The sequence below is a fragment of the Pipistrellus hanaki genome (assembly GCF_964339955.1).
Source record: "Pipistrellus hanaki genome assembly, chromosome: 2".
Lineage (NCBI taxonomy): Eukaryota > Metazoa > Chordata > Mammalia > Chiroptera > Vespertilionidae > Pipistrellus > Pipistrellus hanaki.
Window position 1 is genome coordinate 30,330,218 of NC_140504.1, and position 25,140 is coordinate 30,355,357.

Consider the following 25,140-nt stretch of genomic DNA (forward strand, 5'->3'; position numbering starts at 1 on the left):
TGTCTGCAGAAGGATGAGTGAATGTGAGGGAGAAGAGAATGTGTACAGGCTCTCAATGCTCCTGAGGATGGAGTTGATTGCATCTGGAGGAGTGTTTTTAAGTTCACATGAATTCATTGTGTACATTGTATTGGAGTAGTAAGCGGCTTGCTTATTTTGATGTAAGGCAGGGAATTAGTTAGAATAAAGTTAATTGATTCAACAAACAACAACCCCCCAAGTCTCAGTGATCTGCAGCAAGAGAATTTTGATGTTTGCTACTGTGGGTATTCAATGGGTGACCTTCCACATGTTCATTCAGGGATCCAAGCCTCTTCTGTTTTGTGGCTTCTTTAGATTCATGGTCCTATCCACTTAGTCAGTGGCTAAGGAAAGAGAGCTCTGTATGGTAGGGTATTATGGGCCTGGACTGGAAGTGGCATACATTATTTCTGTCCATATTCCATTGGCCATTATTTAGTCACAAGCCTCACATAACTGTAAGGAAGGCTGAAATATAGTCTAGTTGCATGCATGAGGGGGAAAACAGTTTGGTAAACACCTGGCCAGTCTTTGCCATTTTTGGTTGCAAGGATTCTATTCCCAAATTGCTCCCTTATCTGTTTTCTCCTCTATCATTCATTAGAGTCAGCCTTCCATTGCACAATTAGAACTTAGGTTTTAATTGAAAATATTCTTTAGAAGAAAGGAAAGATATAACCTCAAATATAAATGAATAAAGTCAGATCATTTCTTAGGAGCAGGAACTACCTAGAATAGTGTCTAGCATATATGTACTCAATAAGTTGTGAATATATGAGTAAATGAACAAACTACCCATCTTCATTGTAAATCTTCTTCTTGTCCTGAAGATCTTGGGATTCTGGTGTGTGACGAAAGGGAGAAGAGAAGTAGAAGAATAACATAGCAAGTCGGACAGAGGGCTAAAACTACCTCCAATATCTAAGAGAGAAGAGAGGATTTCTAGAGTTAAGACTCAAAAGATGACAGGGTTCACAAACCAGCATTCTGGCAAAGAGAAGCAATCTCATGAGAGTAGCTCTAAATCGGGCCAACGTGTATGGTAGGGATGGTTGGTGTGTGTATATAAAGAATCATGTAAACCATGAGGCAGCATGGGAAACTCATATAGGTGCCCTTGAGTGATCTAATATGCCACACAAATGAGCCCATCACTGGCTCTGCTCAAGCCAGCAGAGTTGATTTCACGTTGCATGAGTCATGCAATCAGCAGTTGTATCCACCTGCACCAGACTTCAAAAGAGGACTCTTTCCTCACATGCCCACTGACACCTTGGATACTGGGTACATCTGAGTTCTGTGGAAATTGAAACCAGACCAGAGGGAGAAGAAAATCCCATGTAAAGTTAGGGGAAGACAACCAGTGAATTTGATTAGACAGTTAACTAAAGAGACATTAAATGATTAGATGAGACTGAGACTCCCTATGATGAGATAGAATATATTTTTTATTATCGGAAGACCAAAGATTAATAGGTGCAGGTAAGAGAAAAAAAAAAAGAGTCTCATGTTTGAAACATCTGCAGTGTGGTTGTCTAGTCACACTCACTACATGACGATTTATTGAAATACAATATATAACTGAATAAATTTTTTGGCAGCATAGAAGCTTCTTAAATTCTATTACAAGGTGGAAAGAAAGAGAACCCTGGTTTTTGGGCAGTGCCAGCAAAAGGTGGTAGCTACTCTTTTAGGCCCTGTCTCTCTTGTGTGACTCACTTTCTAACTTTTGCCCTTGGCTACTGAATGCCTACCATAACTGCCACTCTGCACCTCCTGCATCAGATATCCAGATGCTAAAGAAAACATTTCACCTGCTCTCTTCTAATGCTTTGTGCCTTCACTGACCTTGGAATTACCTGGGGGAAAGAAGTCATACTCCTAGGACTGTGCCCATCCAGTTAGCTAGAGTGGTTCCACCATCATTCCAGCAATGGCTTTGGGGAGGACATTTTCATCATTTGCAACAGAGAAAAGTATGTCACCAGTGCAATAGTCTTGTTAGCCCAAAGTACAGGTTTTACAGAGCAAAGGACCTAATTAGTCCCAAAGAGATGGAGAAGTCTAGACTGCCTTTTCTATCTCCTCTTCTTCCTCCAGAAGCTATGCCTTTCCTCTCTGGGATCTCATATAGTGCTGTCATGATCCAGGAATTAGTCATTATAAAGTAATAGAAACAATCATTAATAACTTATAATTATCTTCTCTTCCAAAGTATAAGTTCCTTTAGCATGAGTCATCTTGCCAATGGATCATAATTCATCTTGATAACAGGTTTGATAGAGTTACATGAAACATGAATCAGGCTCATTAATGTTATTATTGTTTTTAAGCTATCAGTGACAACAGTGCTCCCCAAGTATTAATTAATCTTCATGACTTCTCTGTGAGGCAAGTTAAATGTACCTAAATTCATTCTACCAGTAGAGGGTTGACAAACTGGTCATGAATCTCTCTCATGACCAACACAGTTGAGAATAAAATGGAAATAGCTGAATTTGATTAATTTCTATGACACTAGGTAGACATGACTTCTTTGTGCTATTAATGCTCCCCAATCCTCTGTAAGATACCCATGATAAAATAAAAAATGATTTATAGCAATTAGCAAAGAATATAAGTCCCAAAGCATTTTTTCCTCTACTTCCTGACAAAATGTTCAAGTGAAATAAATAAGCATCAATGGTCATTATTGCACACACTGTACTTTCTTCTCTTCCCTTTCTCTGCCCTCAAATTCTCATTGTTCCTTAGGAATTCACTATTTAATCATCACTGGTTAGATTATTTCCTATGCTTCTGAAGAGCTAAAGGTGTAGTAGAAAAAACAAAACAAAACAAGGACTCCATTGGATTTAAGTTAAATTCTTCCATCACTTCTCTGCTCCTATTAGATGGAAATAGTGTAACTCAATGACAAGGACATGAGTTCAAATCCAAGGCCTGCTACCACCGATTTGCTGTGCATCTTTGAAAAAGCTATTTGTTGTCTTATCTGTTGTCTCTGATTGCTGTTTTCTTGTTTCTAAATGAGAACCATTTTGCTCCATAAGTTATGGGAATAACAAGAGATATGGATGTAGAATGCCTGGCATATTAAAAGTGATCACTAATGGAATACATTATGAGTCCTATAAATCAGCAATGTTGACTCAAAGCCATGAAAAAAGGAATGAAGAGGCCTTAATAGGAGGATGTGATATTAGGTATGTGCATTTAGCGATTTTGGTTAACATGGTATTTATTATTAAGAGCTATTAATCCAGTACATGAAAATCCCTGTCTTAATTCAGAATAATCCTTGGTACATAGTCGGCAGTAAAATGTGTTTTTGGATGAATAAATAAAAGCAAGTGGCTTCCAAAAACAAAGAGAGGGAAAAGGAATTGTACCGGTGTTTTGTCCTCTGGGTACACTTGTCTGTCGACATCTCATATGGCTACCACTGATCCAAGAACACAAGACAAGGGGGAGGTTTGGCATGTGAGATGGATGGAGGAAGGAAAGTAGTAATAACAGGAACTGGCAAAAAAAATCTATCTTCAAGAAATACTATAATCATCTAGTTTATCGATGAAAGATATGGGGAAAGGATATTTTACTAACGGCTATTTTATTTTATTTTATTTTTTAAAAATCTTAGAGCTTCTAGGTTTTATTCCTCATCTTAAAATATAGAAACATGATGGCATTAGGAATATTGTGTTAGACCCATACTGTTAGCCCCACTTAAAACCCTAAAATGACTTTTCCATTTCAACTTCTCAGCTAAAAACACCACACCCCTAAAGCCGAAACAGAAATGGTTCTCTATTTTTGTTCAATCCTTACATGAGGATATACTTAGAGACAGGGAGAGGGAGTGTGTGTGTGTGTGTGTGTGTGTGTGTGTGTGTGTGTGTGTGTGTATGTGTGTGGAGAGAGAGAGAGAGAGAGAGAGAGAGAGAGAGAGAGAGAGAGAGAGAGAGAGAGAGAGAGAGACTGAGAGAGAGAGAGAGAGAGAGAGAGAGAGAGAGAGGACAAAACATTGATGTGAGAGAGAAAAATTAATTGCCCTGACTGGGAATCGAACTGACAACCTTTCAGTGCACAGGATGATACTCAACCAACTGAGCCACACCAACAGGCCTCTACTTTATTGGAAATGAAGTATCAGCTGGTAAGTCAAAGATATTGAATTTTACCTGTGTAGATATATTCCACATACGCAGGATGAGTTTTTGTGAAAACCTCTTTTACTTTTTCCACTTTATCAGCTCTGATTTTTGTTGCAAATGGCGTGTACATAACTGAGAATGACTCTGCTCTGGTGATGGCTTCTTCAATCATGGCCTGAGGAGAAGCAAACAACCCATCAATAACAACACATGACTTTTTAAGAATGTAAAATAATATAATTACCTTTATGGATGATTTAAAAATCTATATACTGTACTGCAAAGATAACATATATTGGTCTTGAATATTCATTAGAATGAAATTTTAATTAGTTCTTGAAATACTATTTCATATTAAGAAAACCAATTAAATGAAGAAAGTTTGTAAACAGACACTTCTGAACTGAGCTTGCTTTAAGATAAAAATAAAAATTCTATTTTCTAAGGTGTCATTTTTCACTGATTTAAAAAAATCAAATTCTTAAGTTTAACATAATTATCTTACAGACATTGATGAGCAATTTGTACTTTAAAAAAACTAATTGAAGTATCTGGATCTAAGTATTTTCTATAAATAACCTGACAAACTAGACACATTTTTTTTTTCTTCTTTCAATACCTGGGAAAGCCTTCTGGAATAAGAAAAGCTTTCTCAATGTGCAACCAGCAAAGTTTCCCTTCTAACCACATCACAGGAGCTGTTTGAGATGGATTTCGCTATTTAAGAATTTAATGATTTCTTTAATTTTTTTTGGTTCATATTACCATCCTATATAATAAAAGTGTAACATGCAAATTGTCCCCTAGACCGGGAGTTCTTTTGGGAGTTCAACCAGGGGGTGAGGCCGGCTGGGGGAAGGGAGGGAGTACCAGGCTGGCCATGTCAGCCCCTTAGTGACCTTACCAGTACACGAATTTCATGCACCGAGCCTCTAGTTCTTTATAAAGCCTGCCATCACCTTGAACTTCCTGTTTTAAGTAGGTCCATTATTATTTGAAACAGACCAAAAAAAAAAAAAAAAAATTATGAGTTTTTTTTTTTTTTTTTAAAGGAATTTATTCCTTTTCTACAATTGTTCCTTCTAATGAGGCTTGGACATTGAATTCAAAGTAGAAGTGTCTATAGTAATCTTATTTTTCTAAAAATAGCATAAAGGCATATTATAAAAATCTATATTCATGGATAGGAATAATTTGCCCTCCCCCCGTAGAGTGCCAACAACTGATAAGGCATAGTGATAGATCTGAATTTTCTAACAAAGAAAAAACCATTTAACAAACAGCAATTTATATTCTTACAGCATAGTATTTGTAAACAAGTTTTGTGTTAATATTAAAAGCAATGAGGAGTTGGCTTTAAGCCGGGAAGCCTAACTTAACTTGTTCATTGCCTACTCCATGGGTCAGTGACTTCAAATGGCCTCTATGGTCATCTCTATTATGTGTAGACGAGCAGCTTTGAAGGGAATTTTCTGGGTACATAACATCCTCCTTTCTGAGATTTGAACTAGAAAATGACATAAATTTATAAATTTGTATTTTAAATTTGTTGTGGGGCAAATGTCTGAACGGCTGCATAAAAGAACTCAATATTGTCCATGGCCCTGTCCTTTCCAGGCTGGAGGAACTGGAAGGAAACAAAGAATGCAGTTGTGACACCAAGCCCAGAGCCAGCACTCAGGTGGAAATAGCAGCGGGTTGTGACTGTATGGTAGGGTTGGGATGCTCAAGCCCGGATGCCAACATGAGTAATATAGGAGGCAGGTTTGGAATTCCGGGACGTGGATTAAGAACTTAAACAAGGTGTGTAGGCACCAGGTTCTGGTCCTCCAGCAAAAATAAATACTCTTTAGATTGTGTAGGAGAATAAATTCTCCAGATTGGTGTTTACATATGGTCACTGCTGGAACCAATCTTGGGATGGCCTATCCAGATAAGAAAAAAAAAAAAGCAAGCAAGTATTTGTCCCTACATGCATGTGGAGTGATGTACTAGAGAGGGAAGGTGTTCCAGATCTCAGTTCGAAGGTCACAATCTGACCTTGCCACCTTGACACCTGTGTAAACTATTAATTCCATATCAGTTTGCTGGGGCTGCTGCAACAAAATGTCATACTTATTTTTATAGTTCCAGAGGCTGGAAGTCCAAGATTAAGGTGTTTGCAAGGTCGATTTCTCAGGTCTTTCTCCTCTGCCTATAGATTGGCTGTGTAGCTTCTCCCTGTGTTCGCACATGTTTTTTTCTTTTTTTTTTCTTCTTCTTCTGTGTATCTGTACTCTAATCTCCTCTTCTTACGGTATTAGGACATCAGTCATGTTAGCTTAAGACCCCTCCAAAGATCTCAGTTTAACTGAATCATCCTATTTGAAAATACAATCCCAATCCCCCAAACAGGGTTAGGATTTAAGCATATAAATTTTGGGGGACACAATTCAGCCCATACTAGTTCCTCACACCCAAATAGTTTTTTTTCTGAATACCTCGGTGAAGGATATTTTACTTTAAATTCTGGATCAAAAATTGTAGTGAAGGGGCTTAATTTCCTAGTTTTCTCCCAGAAAGACATCAACAGTATCGCAGCAAGGCTAGGATGGAAGAAAAACAGTCGTTCCCTTTCATTTCTCTTCCAACTGCTGGCAGATTAAGTGCCTTCTGCAGAGTAGCTTTGCTAAGCCATCTCACAGCAGGGACAGTAAGACTCGTGCCGAAGAGCCTACACCAGCTTTTCTTTTGCAAGTGGCAGAAGTGTGGTTTTTGTGTGGCAGCTTGATCTGCTCCCTTAAGGCACTATAGTCTTGGCAGGATGCTCCAGGCATTGCATGGAGGTTTTCACAGGGCTTTCCATGTAGGAGGGAATGTGCTGGCGTGCAGCCTCCCTCTCTTCCACTCGGAGCCAATAGAAATGGGCTTCTTTTGTGGCTTCTGCTCTCTGTCTTGAAGATGGGTGAGGAAGTATGTGAGTGAGCAGTGTGTGTAAGTAAGGGTAAGAATTGAATTCCCCATAGAGATACTTTCTCAAAGGAAATTATTATAGCCCCAAGAAGAAGTATTGAAAAATAGAATATAAATGAGAATACAAATTACCCTTTTACCAGAACGTGTATATCCTTGTTGTGTTTTAATGTAGTATAACATTTTTTATTCTTTTGGAGAACAACGAATCTTGAGGCTTTGAACCTGGCTCACATTGCTCTGGCAAAGGAAATATATATATATATATATATATATATATATATATATATATATATGGTACATTATGGAATAACTCCTAATGAAACAACTTTGAAAAAAATGTAGCTTTATTAAAATCATGTGAATTTTTGGTTAAGGACCAAAATATCAGGTTTTCATTTTGTGATGGTAATTTTGAGTTGGGCTTGTCTTTCATGAAGTGTCTATTATATGCATATTGAAAAACTATGTCCTTCATGCTCATAAAGTCCATGCAAGTAGGTATTCCTAATAAATGAATAATGTGATTGTTTTGTTTTATTTTCAAAGTTAACATAATTAGCTTCAAAGGAAGCAGTACTATATTTGCAAGGTTCCGAGATGGGAACCTTTAATATTTAGTGGCCAATGGGTCTTTGTTATTACATTAATACTGACACAACTTTGGCCATAGTTGGTTTGGCTCAGTGGATAGAGCATTGGACTGAAGGATCCCAGGTTCGATTCCAGTCAGGAGCATAAGCCCGGGTTGCAGGCTAGATCCCCAGTAGGGGGTGTGCAGGAGGCAACCAATCAATGATTCTCTGTCATCATTGATGTTCCTTTCTCTCTTTCTTCAATCAATGATTCTTTCTCACTATTGATGTTTCTGTCCCTCTTCCCTTCCTCTCTGAAATAAATAAAAATATACTTAAAAATAAAATAAAACTGATATAATTTTGGATGATGACTAGAATTTTCTAGAAAATGGAAATAAATTTTGTGAGCAATATTTTCAAATTAATCTTTTTAAATATATGTGGGTTTAATTTGGATGACTTAATTTTTTTTTGAAATTTAGAATTAACCTGAGGAGCAGATTATTATAAAGATTATTATAAAGGAGCAGATTATTATATCTCAAGAATATCCTATCTTGAGATTTCCTTATAAGCCTGTATCATTTATGCAATAGCTAGATTGACATTTTTATGATGATTTTATTAGTATAAGTATGTCAGAATAATATATGAAATAATTGAATGCCTCCCATACCTTATGATCAACATTTTAAGGCTGAAATATTACCTTTAATTTACAGTTCTTTTATTAAGCTACCTTCATCATAAATTCTGTATTTTTCTAATGTAAGGGAATATTTGGCAATATGCCATTACATTTATCAGCCCAGTGATGTGAAAATTATATTTTTATGCAGTTTAAGTTATTTAAAATTTTATTTGCATTTATTAGCACTGTCCAGAAACAACCAAAGATTGTATAAACAGGTAACTTGTATATAGCAAAGTAAGCAAGTTTTTTCTATAGCTGTTTTGAATTCTCTATTTTGCAACCTGCCCTGTTTAAAAATAGTCATAACAATATTATTTTAAATTCTGAAGTATTTAATTTACTTTAGTTTTGCAGTATATGTGAATGCTGTATAATTTTGGACTACATATATCTCCATGGAGAGAGAGAGAGCGAGAGAGCGAGAGAGCGAGAGAGCGAGAGAGCGAGAGAGCGAGAGAGAGAGAGAGAGAGAGAGAGAGAGAGAGAGTCTATACTATTGTCCAATGTCCAATCTGGTTTTAATTATACACGATGCTTCCATTAGCTGAATAACTTCATAATTTAATGCTTAAAATTTACCCTGAATTTTTAATCACTTATATTTTGTAGCAGAATTTTATTTCCAGGTTCTTTCAGCATAGAAATAAGGATATCTGAAGTATTTAAAAATCACTCAATTTTATAACCAAGGAAGCTGAGAGTGATGAATTCTGTTGACATACCTAAAGTCACAAAATTAGAGGTGAAAGCAAGACAAGAACCCAAGTCTCCTAAACCAATGCTTTCTCTTACCCCGAGCGACTTTCCATCCTCCTAATTAAATTGTAAATTCCTGGGAGCGTAAGATAAGTTCCGCTTCTCTTTTTCTTTTTCTAGGACTATGTTCATCCTGTCTTCAAAGAAAGCAGTTTGACTCTAACACTAACAGAGAAACAAATGAATCATATCACATCAAACCTAAACCAGGTCAAGTTCCCCTTCACAAATTAATCCAAACACAAAACAGAGTATTCGTCCTTCACAGCTACTGGTCACAATAAGACTATTTAGTCCACCAGCCACTCATTAGATGTAGGATATGCTATCATTTTGCATGCCTGTCTCAAAGGGAAGCATTTATAAAAATTGAACGAGTGGCTTCTTTGATAGGGAAACTTAAATGGGCTGGTGTAGCTTAGTGGCAAAGCACATTTCATTTATAAATAGAATTTAAAGTATGCTCTTGTTCTAAAGGCCCTGAATAATTTTCTGCTTGTGCATTAGAGAAACACCAGCTGATAGAAACTCAGTTATCAGTGTGGGTTTCAGTAGCCTCCAGACTCTTCAGAATGCCACAGAGCTTTTATTCTTGATGATTTAAAATGAATCACCAAAAGGTATCACAGGAATAAATAGCCACATTACTGCAATTATTTCATAAGCACAACTGGGTATTACTAACGAGTTTTAGACCCTGTGTTTAGTGGTAAGTGTTAGCAGAGTTTAGGACCCCTTTTTGTTGTAGTGCATTCCAGCTCTCTCCTTTGTTTAGTTGTTTGAAGTTAGGCATCAATTTCTCTAACTGTGTGTTGTTTTCTGACCTCATTGTTTGACTGGTGGGTTTGGATTACGGTATGGCTTGCTGGTGTAAACAGCTGATTAACGGTAGGGTTGGGACAAGAACCTGATGATCTGGTCTCCAGACTTGTATTGCGCTTTCCACAAAGCTTCTGTTTTATCTCTTGAACTATAATGCAGATTACTGAGTGGAAAAAGCCAAAGATGACCTTGAAAAAGTGCATATTGGAGAAGTCAAAAGGATTCAAGGATGCTTTATTTGAAGACAAGACGTAGGCTGCATGGATTAATTTTCTGCCATTAGAAAACAAATCTGTCCTTGTACCCTATGTAAACTTCATTTAACTCATCGATTAATCTGTAAAGCTCATTTATTAATTATTAATTAAATGAGTGGTCACTGTGCATTGGGTAAGTACTGTGGATAAAGTATTCTGTTTAATTGTGAAGGCAATACAATACAAGAAAACAAGCACTGTTATCCCATTTTACAGATGAGAAAAACTGAGTCTTTGTATTATACAATATGCAATATTTCACATGCTACTTTGTGTCAGAGCTTTTTTCGGGATTCAGATCAGTTCTATCTTAGAGCCTCATGCTGTGAGCTATTTATGTTGTGGGGATGCAAAATGCAGTCCACAGCCCTGTCTGGCACTAAGAGAGGATTTCAAATATAGGAAGCGCTCCTTTATAAAGCATCACAAAGCAGAAGGAAAAATGTACTAAAGGAGCCTCCCAACGAGGGAACTGTTCATCTTGGAAGCCAGTAGCTCTATGGCCCTGGTGATGCATAGACCAAGGAGGGATGACTGTCTGTGTGGAACCCAGGAAGAGGCACTGCTGTGTCATGTAGAAAAGTGTCCTTAAACTGCTAGCATCTAGTGCTCAGTTTGTCTTAGGTGTATCCAAGCTCCCAAAATGACTTTTCTTCCTCAGGCTTCAGCTTTGCTTGGCAACCAGTTACCTCTTCTTTTTCTTTCTTATTTCTCTAATTTGCCTGCAGTTAAGCTCTTCCAGGCTGTGGCGCCTCCTGGAGGACTTTATATTTTAGAAGGCAACAGATTGCAGGGGGATGCCATTAGGGGGCAAGTGTCCTCCTATATCTGACTTCCCATCGTCAAGCCCCAGCCATTTCGTCTCAGTGGATAGAGCATCAGCCTGCAGTCTGAAGGATCCCAGGTTCAATTCCGGTCAAGGGCATGTACCTTGGATGCAGGCTTCTCCCTGGCCTGGGCCCTGGTTGGAGCTCGTGCAGGAGGCAACCAATCGATGAGTTGCTCTCACATCCGTATTTCTCTCTGTCTTTCTCTCTCTCTAAAAATCAATGGGAAAAATATCCTTGGGTGAGGATTAAAAACAAAAGCAAAAACAAAAACATGCCTCAGAATGGGGATAAATCAAATGGGAGAGAAATGAAATGAAGTGCTATCATCAAGAGACCTGCTACTATACTTTTAATCTACCAATTTTATATACTTCCAGTCTTTAGTTTTATCTGATTTGTATCTTATATACAAATGTTAAAGCAGGCCAAGCCCCACCTCATTAAGAATGGATAAAATGAAGAGTTGTCATGCTTTTTTAAAATTTATTTTTATTTATTTGTTTATTATTTATTCTTTATTGATTAAGGTATTATATATGTGTCCTTATCACCCTAATGCCCTCCCTTACTCACACTCATGCCCTAATTCCCCTGGTGTCCATTGGTTATGTTTATATGCATGCATACTAGTTCTTTGGTTATCTCTCCCCTGTACGCCTACCCTTCCCTACCTTCCCTCTGAGGTTTGAAAATCTGATTGATGCTTTTCTGTCTCTGAATCTGTTTTGTCCATCAGTTTATGTTGTTCATTATATTCCACAAATGACTGAGATCATGTGATGTTTGTCTTTCTCTGACTGGCTTATTTCGCTTAGCATAATGCTCTCCAGCTCCATCCATGCTGTTGCAAATGGTAGGAGCTCCATCTTTTTTTTTTTTTTTTTTACCACAGCGTAGTATTCCATTGTGTAGATGTACCACAGTTTGTTTGTTTTTTAATCGACTCATCTTCTGATGGGCACTTAGGCTGTTTCTAAATCTTAGCTATTGTAAATTGTGCTGCTATGAACATAGAGGTGCATATATCCTTTCTGATTGGTGTTTCTAGTTTTTTTTGGATATATTCCTAGAAGAGGTATCACTGGGTCAAATGGGAGTTCCATTTTTTAGTTTTTTGAGGAAACTCCATACTGCTGTCCACAGTGGCTGCGCCAGTCTGCATTCCCACCAGCAGTGCACGAGGGTTCCTTTTTCTCCACATCCTCGCCAGCATTTTTCATTTGTTAGTTTATTGATGATAGCCATCCTGACAGGTGTGAGATGGTACCTCGTTGTTTAGATTTGTATCTTTTGGATGACTAGTGACTTTGAGCATGTTTTCATATGCCTCTTGGCCTTCCTTCTGTCTTCTTTCGAAAAATATCTATTTAGGTCCATTGCCCATTTTTTGTATTGGTTTATCTTTGATTGAGTTCCCTGTCACTATTGGAGATTAAACCCTTATCGGTGATAACACTGGCAAATATGTCCTCCCATACAGTGTTTTTTTTTTTTTTAATTGTTTTGTTGATGGTTTCTTTTGATGTACAGAAGCTTTTTATTTTGATGTCCCATTTGTTTATTTTCTCTTTATTTTCCATTGCCGTAGGAGCTGTATCAGTGAATATATTGCTTCGTCATATGTATGAGATTTTGCTGCCTGTGGATACCTCTAATTTTTTTTATGGTTTCCCATCTTATGTTTAAGTCCTTTATCCATTTTGAGTTTATTTTTTGTGTATGGTGTAAATTGGTGGTCTAGTTTCATTTTTCTGCATGTATCTATCCAATTTCCCCAACACCATTTATTGAAGAAACTGTCTTGATTCCATTGTATATTCTTGCCTCCTTTGTCAAATATTGAGCATAGTGGTTTGTGTTGATTTCTGGGTTTTCTATTCTATTCCATTGATCTATATGTCTGTCCTTGTGCCAGTACCAGGCAGTTTTGAGAATAGTGGCTTTGTAATACACCTTGAAATCTGGTATTGAGATCCCTCCTACTCTGTCTTTCTTTCTCAGGATTGCTGCAGCTATTTGTGATCTTTTTTTATTCCAGATGAATTTTTGGAGAGTTCATTCTAGGTCTGAAATATGCTGTTGGTATTCGAGTGGGGAGTGGATTTAATCTATAGAATGTTTTGGGTAGTATGGACATTTTAATGATGTTGATTCTACCAATCCATGCACACCGTATATTCTTCCATTTGTTTATGTCTTCCTCTATCTCTTTTTTCAGTGTCCTGTAGTTTTCTGAGAAGAGGTCTTCTACCTCCTTAATTAAGTTTATTCCTAGGTATCTTATCTTTTTTGGTGCGATGGTAAATGGTATTTTTTTTTGATCATGCTTATATCCTGTTTGCCACACCTGTATGTTTTTTTTTTTTTTTTGATCATGCTTATATTCTGTTTGCCACACCTGTTTGTTTGGGCCTGAAATAGTCCTTGCAAGGTTTTCTGGATGTCATTGCCTCTCATTGGCTGATACTTCTGGTTTAGACTACACTTTATAAAATAGCACATACTTTCTTGGATGGAAATAGGCTAGCTCAATAGTTACTTAAGATCCTGAGAAAAGGTAATCATGCCATATGTTAAAGGTTGACATTTAAAATGCCAAAGTCTCATTATATGAAAGAGGGAAGGTTATGAAAAAGAAAATGATCCAACCAGGAACTGCAGCACAGGTAGAGCAGCAGGGAGTCTTCAATAATCAGTGACAAAAATATTTAAGTCCTTTATTGTTAAAAGTATTACATAAGTCTCCTTCACCCCCCTCCCCATTGACCTCTCTCCAACTGCTCCCATCCCCCAGCAGAAGCCCCCACCACCCCCTCCCATGTGTGTCCATTGGCTATGCTCATATGCATGGATACAAGTCCTTTGGCTGATCTCTTACCCCCTCACCCCCCGCATCCCTCATAGGTTGGACAGTTTGTTCAATGCTTCTATGACTCTGGTTCTATTTTTGTTCATCAGTTTATGTTGTTCATTATATCCCACAAATGAGTGAGATCATGTGACATTTATCTTAAAGAGAATTTGTTTTTAATTGGTGTGCAATAATGCCAAAAAACATGGCTAAATATAAATTTAAAAAAAACATTAAAAGCTTTGAGCTTTACACGTTATCTTGTACCTGGGTGAACACAGCTTAAAAATCCATAATTTCATGGAATAGTTATTCCATATCTCCAATTGCTAAAATAAGTGACTTCAATTTCGCTGCAAGCTTGTAAATCAATAACCCGTAAAAATCTATAGGAAATATAAAAGTTAACCAGAGAAACCTCTAAATCTGATTTGAATCACAACACTTCTTGATTTTCATATGAAAACAAAACAAAGAAAGAACCAACATGTTCACAAATTTAAACCGAAAGGCAAATCCTCTACCCAAACAAAATAACCTCCTGGCAACCTAGCTGAATAGCCTCAGGACTCTTGGGAATCAAATAACTATACCTGAATTCGTTCAAGTAAAAAAATGGTCTAAATTGCCTTATATCTCTGAAATCCATATCATTCTCAAATGAGAGAAAATGAAATGAAATTTAGAGGTTACTTTTATCTTCCCTTAACAATCGTCAGAAACCCGAAAAGCTTTTTAGGAGAGGCCTGGGAGGAAGAGTTGACTGTTTAAATGGGGTGGGGTTTCTCCATCACCTACTGAAAAACCAAACCAGCACCATTTAAACAAGTAAATATTTCTCAGGAGAGGTTGAGGATTAATTTTTTTGCTTGCTATGATGTTAGCGTTTTTGCTGGAGCTTGAAGGATCAATTTGCAGGTAGAGGGCTAATGTACAAGGGAAGTATGCTGCCCCCTGCAGGGCACATTCAGAGGCTTTGTCTTCAAAGTCATACATTATCTGGATACCTGTTTCAGCAGGAGACAAAGCCCTCTATTTTTGTGGCAAGTGGGACTTCAAAGCCAGACACCCTCTGCAAAGATGGCACTCTGACTGAAATTCACATGGAGGTGAAGTAGTTAAATGTTGGGCTCATTTTTGAAAGAAGGCTTTGGCCCCTGGCATGTCCATGTGGGTTGAGGAGGAGGGACAGACAGTGTGAGGAAAAGGGAGGGATGGGTCAGGTAAAAAGCAACCTCACCTACTTGACTGTCTGGGAAAATCAACATCACCAAATATACTCTGATTGGCCGGATTATTATGATCTCTGAAAGCATAATAATCTGGCCACTCAGTGTATATCCTATATAATAAAAGGCTAATATACAAATTGTCCCCTTGACCAGGAATTCGACCAGCAGGCAGGCCAGCCAACTGCCCATGATCCCTCCCCCTGGTCAGGCTGGCTGGACCCCACCCGTGCATGAATTCATGCACCAGATATATATATATATATATATATATATATATATATATATATATATATATATATATATATATACTGAAGGGTCAGATTATTTTGCATTCAGAGATCATAATAATCTGGCCACTCAGTGTATATAATAGTAGTAAAATGTACACATGAATTTAATATGATTAGGGTTCGGGTGCCTTCTTTCCTCCCTCCCTCCCTCCCTTCTTCCCTCCCTCTACATCTTTCTTTTACTCTCTTTCTGCCTTCCTAATGCCTGGAACACTCACAGCACATCAATAGAAGAACTACACAAAACTGTACAAACAGGAAATAATGTCATGGTCACTATCTCCTTCATGGGAACACTTACCCTTGGATCAAATACACGCCTACAGCTTTCACTTAAAAGTGAACCTCCCCTACTGGCATACTACCTCAAATAGCATCAAAGCAAAATGAAACATAGGCAGCATTTAACAACGCTGGTAACCATGGAAACACATCATTAAAGAACATATAAACAGAAATGAATAATTAGATGAGGAATTTATTTCTACATTTATCTTTTTTTCCAAGACCCAGGAAAAGCAGCTCTCTTTTACCTCTTATTTAAATTTGGTCTGTCTTCTAACTGAAAAGATATGAGAATTTATAGAATTTTAATAGTTTCCTAGCTTAATATACAAATCTCTTTGTAGGCAAGTAACTAAAAAATCTTGCAGTGCTCCTTGCTGTCTAGATGTAACGCTGAATGCAAGAAAGTCTCCTGAAGCAGCCACGGAGTTTGCCTAGGGGATGGGAGATGTGCAGGCAGACCTGACTCATAGCAAGGTGAGGAGGGGAGAACAGTTGTTAACTTTTAAAAATAGGAAGCACAGGTTGCCTGGGAAGGCTGAGGGAATAATCTGGGGCTTATGCATTACCTCACTTGTATTGTCAGGTAGTCAACATCACCTGTGCAGGACATCTGACACTCTACCTTTCCACCTAGGGAATGCTAAATTGATCATTAATTTTAAAATAAATTGTAATAGCCTTAGAGACCCTGTAGCCCACGACTGTGCATCAGAGTCACCTAGTTGGGGAGAAGTAGACAAACACAGTTCTCAGGACCTCACCCAACTCTGGGAACTAATATTTTAAATATTTTCCCAAGTAACTATGGTACAGTTGATCACTAGATAGTATTTGAGAACCACTGTCTGAGGCTAACTTCCCCATCATATTGAAGCAGAAACTGAAGTCTAGGGCAGTTGTAGATTGAGTTTCTGGATTCAATTTCCCCTCCTTATAGCAATGTCATATCCACATCTTTGTCATAGCTTTGCAGTGAGTAGATGAATCTTACCCCTTGCCACTGGGCTTGGTCACCGGGCTTGATTTGGCCAATGGGTTGTTAGAAAGCATAGTGTGAGGAGAGGTTGGAATGTGCTTACTAGTGTATAGTTTTGCTTTCTCTCTTAGACTCCTGTGTTTTGCCATAAGAAGAAGAGACATCAGGTAGCCATTGGTCAAAGGAGGATGAGAGGCATGTGGATCACACTTGGGCCTCTTGGTAGCTTGGAAGTAAGCTTAGTCAAGCTCAGGCAACCAACCTGTTTATTATGAGAAGTCACTGAGTTTTAGAGAGATTTGTTACACAGCATCACTGTAGCAGTATCTGACTGATACAGAAATGAAATGACTTATTCAAAATAGAATTCTAGCATAGGAATTAGAAGTTATATTTTGTGACTCTCAGGCCTGACCTCTTTCTACTGTTCATATTTATTTTGCTTCCTTTCTTTCACAGAATTAAACACAGGTAGCCATTGCTTCCATAAGATCCTTCTGCTCAAGATACATTCTCTATATCTTCAAACATTCTGTTACTGTCTCTCATTAGAGTTTGCATGAATTCTGTTACCTTCCGTCATCAGAGCTTACCTCTTCTTTGATCTTGTTCTTTCAGGATTCTGTTTTCATGTTTCCAAAGAGACTAAGAAATCTTAAATGAACTTATTCCCACAATTCTGTTCAGGGCTCACTAATGAATGAGTTAAAAGTTTCCAGATAAAATTATTTTCCTAAAACCATAGAGACTCAATGCCAAATAGTGAGAATGTAAACATGACACATGGAAATTGCTAGGGAGAGTTTTTTAGGTGAGTGTTTTGTTATTTCTCAAATCATATATAATGTAAATACTATAGATGAGGCAAAAGTAGATTTACAGTTGTTTGTATAAAAATCATACTACAAAAATAAACTGTTTCCTATACTCACAACTGTAAATATACATTTGCCACACTATGTATAATGCCTGCTTGCTTTCAGACACTCTGTGTCCAAATATTTTATAAACTCTCTGCCTGACAAGGACAAATAAATAAATAAATAGACTTTAAATATACACCATTAAGAGAAATGGCTCATATGGTATTTCTATTATGTTCCTTTTGGTGGAAAAATTTTTCATGTGAAGAAAATCTTTAGAGAGAACACATTTTTCTTCTCCAGAACATGTAGGTGTTTTATTAAAGTTAATAATTTTTTTTCTGTTTCCTTGACCTTACTTTGCCTGTCATTTCATGCTGAAGATTTTATTTTTATTCTGAGGTTGAGATATCATTAATTTTCACCATGTAAATGACTAATATTGGAATGATTTTGCAATATCAAGAAGAAAGAGCTGAAGCAAAAAATAATTAGAATTAACTATTAGTATAAAGAATCAACTTACGTTCAGTGCTAAGTTATGCTACACCATTCTCTGATTAGTGCAGAGAAATCCATTAGCTTGCTGCTGCCTTGATTGCCACATTTGAAAGAAGCTAATAACTAAGACCTTTGTATTTTCATGGAGACACTAGTGATCAATGAGACAAAAACTATTGGAACTCTATACCCTTCTTCAAATAGGCTGGTGAATCCCACACGAAACTAAAGCACAAAAAATGTCCACAATTATAAACTTAACATGCACACACACAGAAATATTTGTGGGATATATATAAGCACTGAATTTTAAAATTACAAATAAAACAACATTCCAAAATATTCTAAACATTATTGGTTTGAGTTTTATGTCAAACCAAAATTTAATGTAGTTGATTTATTCATTTAATAAATATGTATTGAGCTACTTTTTTGTAGTTCACTTTGATGGAAAAAAGTGGAGAAAAACATGTACAAAAAAAGAGGTTAAGAAGAAATAGTGTCTAATTTAAGTACCAGTTGTTTTTCTTCATAAATATTCTGTGTCAGAAAACATATATGTTCCTTCAAGACATATATCAGCGATGCCTATTTTGTTTAGTGACGCATTCCTAACACACAGCACAGTGCCTAACATATCATCACTAATAAGCTCTCAATAAATATTTGCTGAATGGGTATGATAATGAATGTAATTTGAGAGCAAAGAAAAAAGGTGTCTACTACTTTAAGAAGCATCTGGAGACACAGGATTGGAAAGGTTTCAAGTTTGAATGACTACAGTGCAGTTTCATCACATGGCACTAACATTCTGGGTGCTATTTTTTGCTTCAAGTGCTGAAAGCAGTAAATGTCTCTTGCTAGGCCCAATACCAAAGAGAAGAAGGGCTGCTGCAAAGAGAATGAGTCATGCAAGAGTCTTAACTCCTGGTTGTGAACCCCTGGAAGCCAAGTAAGGGCTTTAGGGGCCCAGAGATGGTGCCATCTTCTTTAAGGATGTGTCTGGGGAAAATCTTGTTTCTTGGTGCAGCCAACGCCTGATTTTTTCCACAGAGAATAATTACATCAAAGAAGTATTCCTTCTTGGTGAGCCCTTTTTGGAAACCATATATGCCATTGATATCTTGAAGATGGTGAACATTTCAATGCCAAGTACAACTTGGATTGGATGGGAAGTCTTGGTATTCTCTGCACAGATGGACAGCCTGTGAGGTTGGCACTGCCTCAGCCTTTGCTGCTTCACTAAGGAAAGATGCTCCACATGTCAGGCTTTCTACATGGGTCTATGTTGGTGTTAGCAACCCTTCCAACAATCCCCAAAGAGGTTTTTTACTACTGTGAAAGTCTTAAGCTTTCTGAGAGCCAAGAATTCAAATCAGTGCCACTTCAGTAGATCTTTGTCAAGGTACAAGAACACACACCATGAGGTTCTTGCCTATTAAAGAAATTTGTTGGCAATCCAGAGGGAAATTTAGAAATAATTTGGTTTGGTTAATTTTTTTATTTTAAATATGCATTTTTATTGATTTCAAAGAAGGGAGAAGAAAAGAGAGCTAGAAACATCAATGATGAGAATCATGGATCAGCTGCCTCCTGCATGTCCCTCACTGGGAATCGAGCCTGCAGTCCAAGTAGATGCCCTGACTAGGAATTCAACAGTGACCTCCTGGTTCATAGGTTAATGCTCAACCATTGAGCCATGCTGGCCTGCTGGTTAATTCTTTTAAAATGTTTAAGGGAAAAGAAAACCCATTTTAGAACAAATTCATAGTGAGTTTATTTCAGGACTAGTTTTTATTTTTTTCATGGCTGATATCTTAGATAAATTAGACAAATATTTTGATTGACACACTGAATTAGCTATTAGACATGCTGCTGAAAAAAACTATGAGCATGTTTTTGGTCAAGCTGCTTCTTCAAATGAGGTGGTTTGAGTCAAATAACAATATGAACTTTGCAATACTAAGAGAAAGGCTGACAAAGTTTGGAGAGTTTCTAGCTACAAAAATCTATAGAAGCCTAGCAAATGGCTTGTCTTATAAAGGTCCCTTTTCATTTAGATAGTGTTAACGTTGAAACACATTGCTGACATAGACAACTTTGATGATATAGAGCAAAGAAAAAAGGTAATCTACTAACAAAAATAAATCTCATTGACTTGAGGACAAAGGAATGATGTAATATAAAATTTGATATTTATTTATTTATTTATTTATTTTTGTAAATTCTTTATTTAATTTTGTTATTTTTGTTAATTGAGGGCATTCCCCCCCCCACCCCCATTATTTTTTAGAGAAAGAGGAGGAAAGGGAGGGAGGGAGGAAAAGAGGGAAGTGGAGTATTGAGGTGAGATAACACATAGATTGGTTGCCTCATGCATGCACCCTGATGGGCTGGGTATCAAACCTGCAACCCAGAAACATGCCCTTGACCAGGAATCAAACCTACCACCATTTGGTGCCAGTGCTGATGCTCTAACCATTGAGAATACCAGCCAGGCTGAATTTTGTGTTTTTTGATGCCTGCCTACCTGAGATATTGTGAACTATAGGAGTTCTGACTCCATTTGCTATTCAAAACTGTGAATCAGGGTTTTAGCTCTATAGCCATTAAAATGAAATGCTGACAGTGATGAGATGTCAAATATAATATTTCAATTTTTTTTTTATTCCAGAAAACGTGCACAACCCTCTCACAAAAGTGAGAAAGCCAGAGTAATCTGTAAGTGCTGCTTTGGTGTTCTGTGTGTAGGAGATCAATTTTCAATGCAGTGAGATAAAGGGTAAACATATTTTTCTATGTGTATGTGTTTATGAGTATTGTTTCTAGGTGGATGCCTGCAAATTGAATCAGATTCTCAGAGGGGCTTGTGATCCAAAAAAGAAAAGAAAAAATTTAACAGAACAGTTGAGGTGGGGAATGAGCTTCTCAGGCAGCTTGCCTGGGTAGAGAGAGAAAGGGAGGGAGGGAAAGACAGAGGAGTGGGGCCTGAGGTGAGACAGACACATAGATGGGTTGCCCCACGCATGCACCCTGACAGAGATGGGGCTCCTCTGCACTCATTGCATGGAGTTCTGCAACAGAATTAGCCGCTATCACCTTTTCTCACTCCACTTTGCTGAGTGGTGCAGACCAGAGTTGGCTCTGTTACTCGCATGGCAGGAGATAAAGCCACACAAAGATAACCCACGTGGCCGAGGCATGGCTGAAAGTGAAGGCTGGAAAGCAGGAAAACGAGACAGGAGTGAAAGAGCAGGAAGTCTTGTTTGTTTCCTGATGCCATTAAATCTAGCCCTGGACCGAAGGGGCAAAGGGCTTGGGAGGTGGATTAGAGTTTACTATGAAAATCTTCTTGGAATAATATTATTATTTTTAGGAGCAATATGTGAAGACATAAGGGACACTGCTTTAAAATAGCGAATTCTTAGCCTGCATAGGGCTTCCCATTTTGTGAATTAGTTCAGAATTGTGATGCGGTCTCCAGTGTGTGAGGAAAGGGTGGTTGATAACAGAAGAAGGGAATCAGTTGCAGAGGCATGTATGCAAGTACAGTCTGCTGACAAGTTATTTCTAACCCTCTCTAGCTCTGACGAGGTGACACTATTATAGAGTAACATGTGCAAACACTTTTATTCAAAGTGATATATCCCAGTGTGAGCTGTCATATAGTGTAGAGATTTATGCCCTTCTTTTCTTGCTGAGTGGATGATATGAAAATATTCTTAATACAATTTAAAGGAGTTCTTGAGCTTACCAAAGCAAAGGTCTATTCTTTTGCATATAAACTTTGTAACTCAATGGTTTGTAAGAGTGGGTATAGACGGGTTCTCAAATTTTTACATTGTGAAATTTCCCATTTCCTGCTTTACACCTCTAAAAAGAATAACTGACCAGAATAGGAGGGTTTTATGTGGTTGAATGGAAACTGCATAGTATCTTCTCCACTTTCAAAGGTAGTGAAAACACCCCTGTCTGTATTCAGCCTTAATGAATGTCTACGAATGTGCATGCAAATACAATTCCCAGTCTGTGATTTTTGGGGCATTCTTAAATTCAACAGTGTAGTTGCAGTGGTGTTGGGGTAGTGGGGCATTCCTACCTTTATAGGCATGGACTGGGCACTCTTGGGCAATGTCCTAAACCCCCTTTTGATTTAGAATAGACCAGGTTTATATTTATATTTGAATTAAGATCAAGGAGAGGCCAGCTAGCACAAGAGAGAATGTAGCAGGCAATACAATGATGTGGTGTGATGAGGCTGGGGCTAGAGGGGTTTAGGTTATGGAATTTACCTACAGGATGAAATGTCTAATTATGTTACTTTTTTTTCTTAAAATTTGTGATATCATGTTTGGATGTGCCTAAAAGTGTGAGATTTTAGTGCTCCCATGGGCTTTAAGAACAGACCTCCTCAAGCACTTTATGCTAGGCATCTCTTATTTCACAGCTGAAGCCCCTCTGGACACTACCCAGCCTCAGGTTAGGCGACTAGTGCTTGAGCTTGGACTGAATCACATGTGACTTCCAGACAAGGGTTCGTTTTCAATATGCCATGTTAGCTTCAAATTAAAGGAGAAAAGAAGAATACAAAGAGAAATACATTTTTTTAAAATCTTTCCTTACTACAGAATGGCAAAATAATAGTGTTTGTTTTGTTCTTTTTTAATATAGCAAACACGGATGTATTGCTAAGTGGAGATTATTTTCTTAGTTTGAGGTAAATAGTGATATTGGTGCTCTCTTAAAGATAAAGGAAACAAAATGATTAACCAATTTCAGGCTGTTGACCTGTCTTAGGATGAACTAATATTGGACCTCCCCCCAGCCCGCCCAGCTCAATGCAGAAAACACCATAGGTATTAAATATACCGGGTGTTTAATGAATGAATAAATTAAAACACTCATCTGGGAGCTGATATATGCCAGGCCTGCTAGCTATTGTCTCATCCTCAAGATTTAATTCCTGTCCCATCTCTCTCTAGAAGCCTTTGAAATCCTTTAATAAAGTTTCCTCTTCCTTTACTATATCTATAGCCCATATTATTTGCTTGTATTTCAAATCTAGCAATTTTTTTACAACTATTTACTAACATGTCTATAAGCAACTACTACTATTTTATATATTCTAAATTTCCTTAAAAAATTCTAAAACTTATCAGCAAATTAATAATTTTTTGAGATTAAAATTTACCTACCTAAAGGTTCACTTAAAAAAACAACCATTTATAGGACTCAACTATAATTATCCAAATATTTAGATGAAACAATATAAATTACTGAGAATTTTACATGGTATATTAATACTTTACTGTTTAATAAAGATAGCATTCTGTATTTCCTGATAGAAATACAGTAAATGAGGGGCCAAGACACAATAGTGAGAATGTGGGAAACATTAGGAAGCACTAGAAGATGGAAACAATTATTTCTCACTTTCATATTAGTGTGTTAGCAGATCTTATTCTAGTTGGCTCCAAAGGTTCATATTCAATTAAATGAAACTATCTTGAAACACAAAGGAAAAAATAGCCTCACATAGTCTGGAGGGCAGAAGCTATGGAGGAGGAAGGTGGCTTTTGTAGTTGATTTTCAAATATTTGAAAAAAAATATTTGGAAATGTGTTTGCATTTGATCATTGTGGCCGCACTGGGAACCGCTTGATCTAAGTATCAAGAGGGTTGAAATCCACTTTGAATGAAGAAAGAAGTTTACCTAATTAGCAAGTTAGATGTTGTTTCTTAAAGATAAGTGAGATCTTCATTTTGCACATATTTTAGCAGAAAGTCATTGACAATTTGTGGGGAATAGAATAGGACAAAAGTAGATTTGTGTGTCATGAAGGAGATTAACTTAGTACATTCTTAATTCTCCTATAATTCTAAGAAATTATGATTCTCTTCTTGATATCTAACTGACTTTTCTTATGACTTTTTGTTGCCATTTTGAATGACAAAAAAGATCTGCAGTTTGTTTGGTTATTGTTGCAAATCCTAAATGTTACTCAATGAATACAATTGATCTTTGTATTTCCATTTATTATGTAATTGGTATTACTTGCAGTATCTGATTTTACAAGTCATAGACCAAAAAGAATGTATGAAAATACAAAGTTAATATTTTAAAGAATCGTGTCATAATAGCAGCATGCCTGGGAAAACAATTCTGGGGTTGTCTAAAAGTTATAGTGGGTTGTAAAACTGAAGTATGGGCCAAGGGTTAACAACCTTGAATTTTGCCCTTAAAATGAGCCTCAGAAAATCTACTTAATTACAAATACATTAAATACATTACTACTGAGTAGTGTCCCTCTGATGAATATGCTCACAGCTACCTTTTTCAGCAGTCTTGTAAGTACTAACCCTTCATTTTGGTTCTAAAAATGAGTGGGCCCCTCTTTTGTAGTTGGGGCATCAATTTTTACCTGCCAATACAGTTTGATGAGCTTGCTTATACACTGTTCACTTCCTCCAAAAAGCCAGAACATGTAGTCAGCAACCATGGCACTCCTAAGAACAAGGACAGATAAAAAACAATAACAAAAAACAAATTTATAAGACAAAAGGAAAACCATACCAGGTGGTATATATAAATACCAAGGAAAAAGATTTTGTAATGTACAAGGAAGTCTTTTTCTGATAGCTACATTGAACTATAAGGGAAGCAACTAGCCATTTATCTTATATATATATATTTGATTATACAGTATAGGAATAGTATTTAAAGATGATGAGAGAATGCTTTGTTTTGGTTGCCTCTTACTAAGCTCCAAAGCATTTACAGAGTAACGCATTTTATGGAGTCTAAAATGCCTCTAAACCTAGCATAGCATTATAGCTAACTATTATATATTGGTATTTAAGCATATCTCCTGCTTTACCTGAATTAAAGATCATTCACCTCTGATTAAATTACCCTCCTTAAAATTGAAAATAAAAAATTTCCAATTCTACAAACACTCCCCTCCCTGTAAACTTGTGTTTAATTGAATTGGTTTTAGTATCTAGTGTGTACAACTACTGCATTAGTCTTATGAAGCTGAGGGGATATTAAAAAGTATTGTGCAATGGATAT

At 37.1% G+C, this 25,140-nt stretch overlaps 1 protein-coding gene across 1 annotated transcript in view; it reads right to left on the reverse strand.

Moving 5' to 3' along the window:
• Positions 1-25,140, reverse strand: part of SPATA16 (spermatogenesis associated 16) — a gene marked incomplete at its 3' end in the record, with an annotated part of 192,817 nt that overhangs the window by 51,245 nt on the left and 116,432 nt on the right. The window contains 2 exon segments of the mRNA XM_084874171.1: positions 4,206-4,353; positions 24,491-24,575. Coding sequence (XP_084730297.1) covers positions 4,206-4,353; positions 24,491-24,575 — 233 coding nt within the window.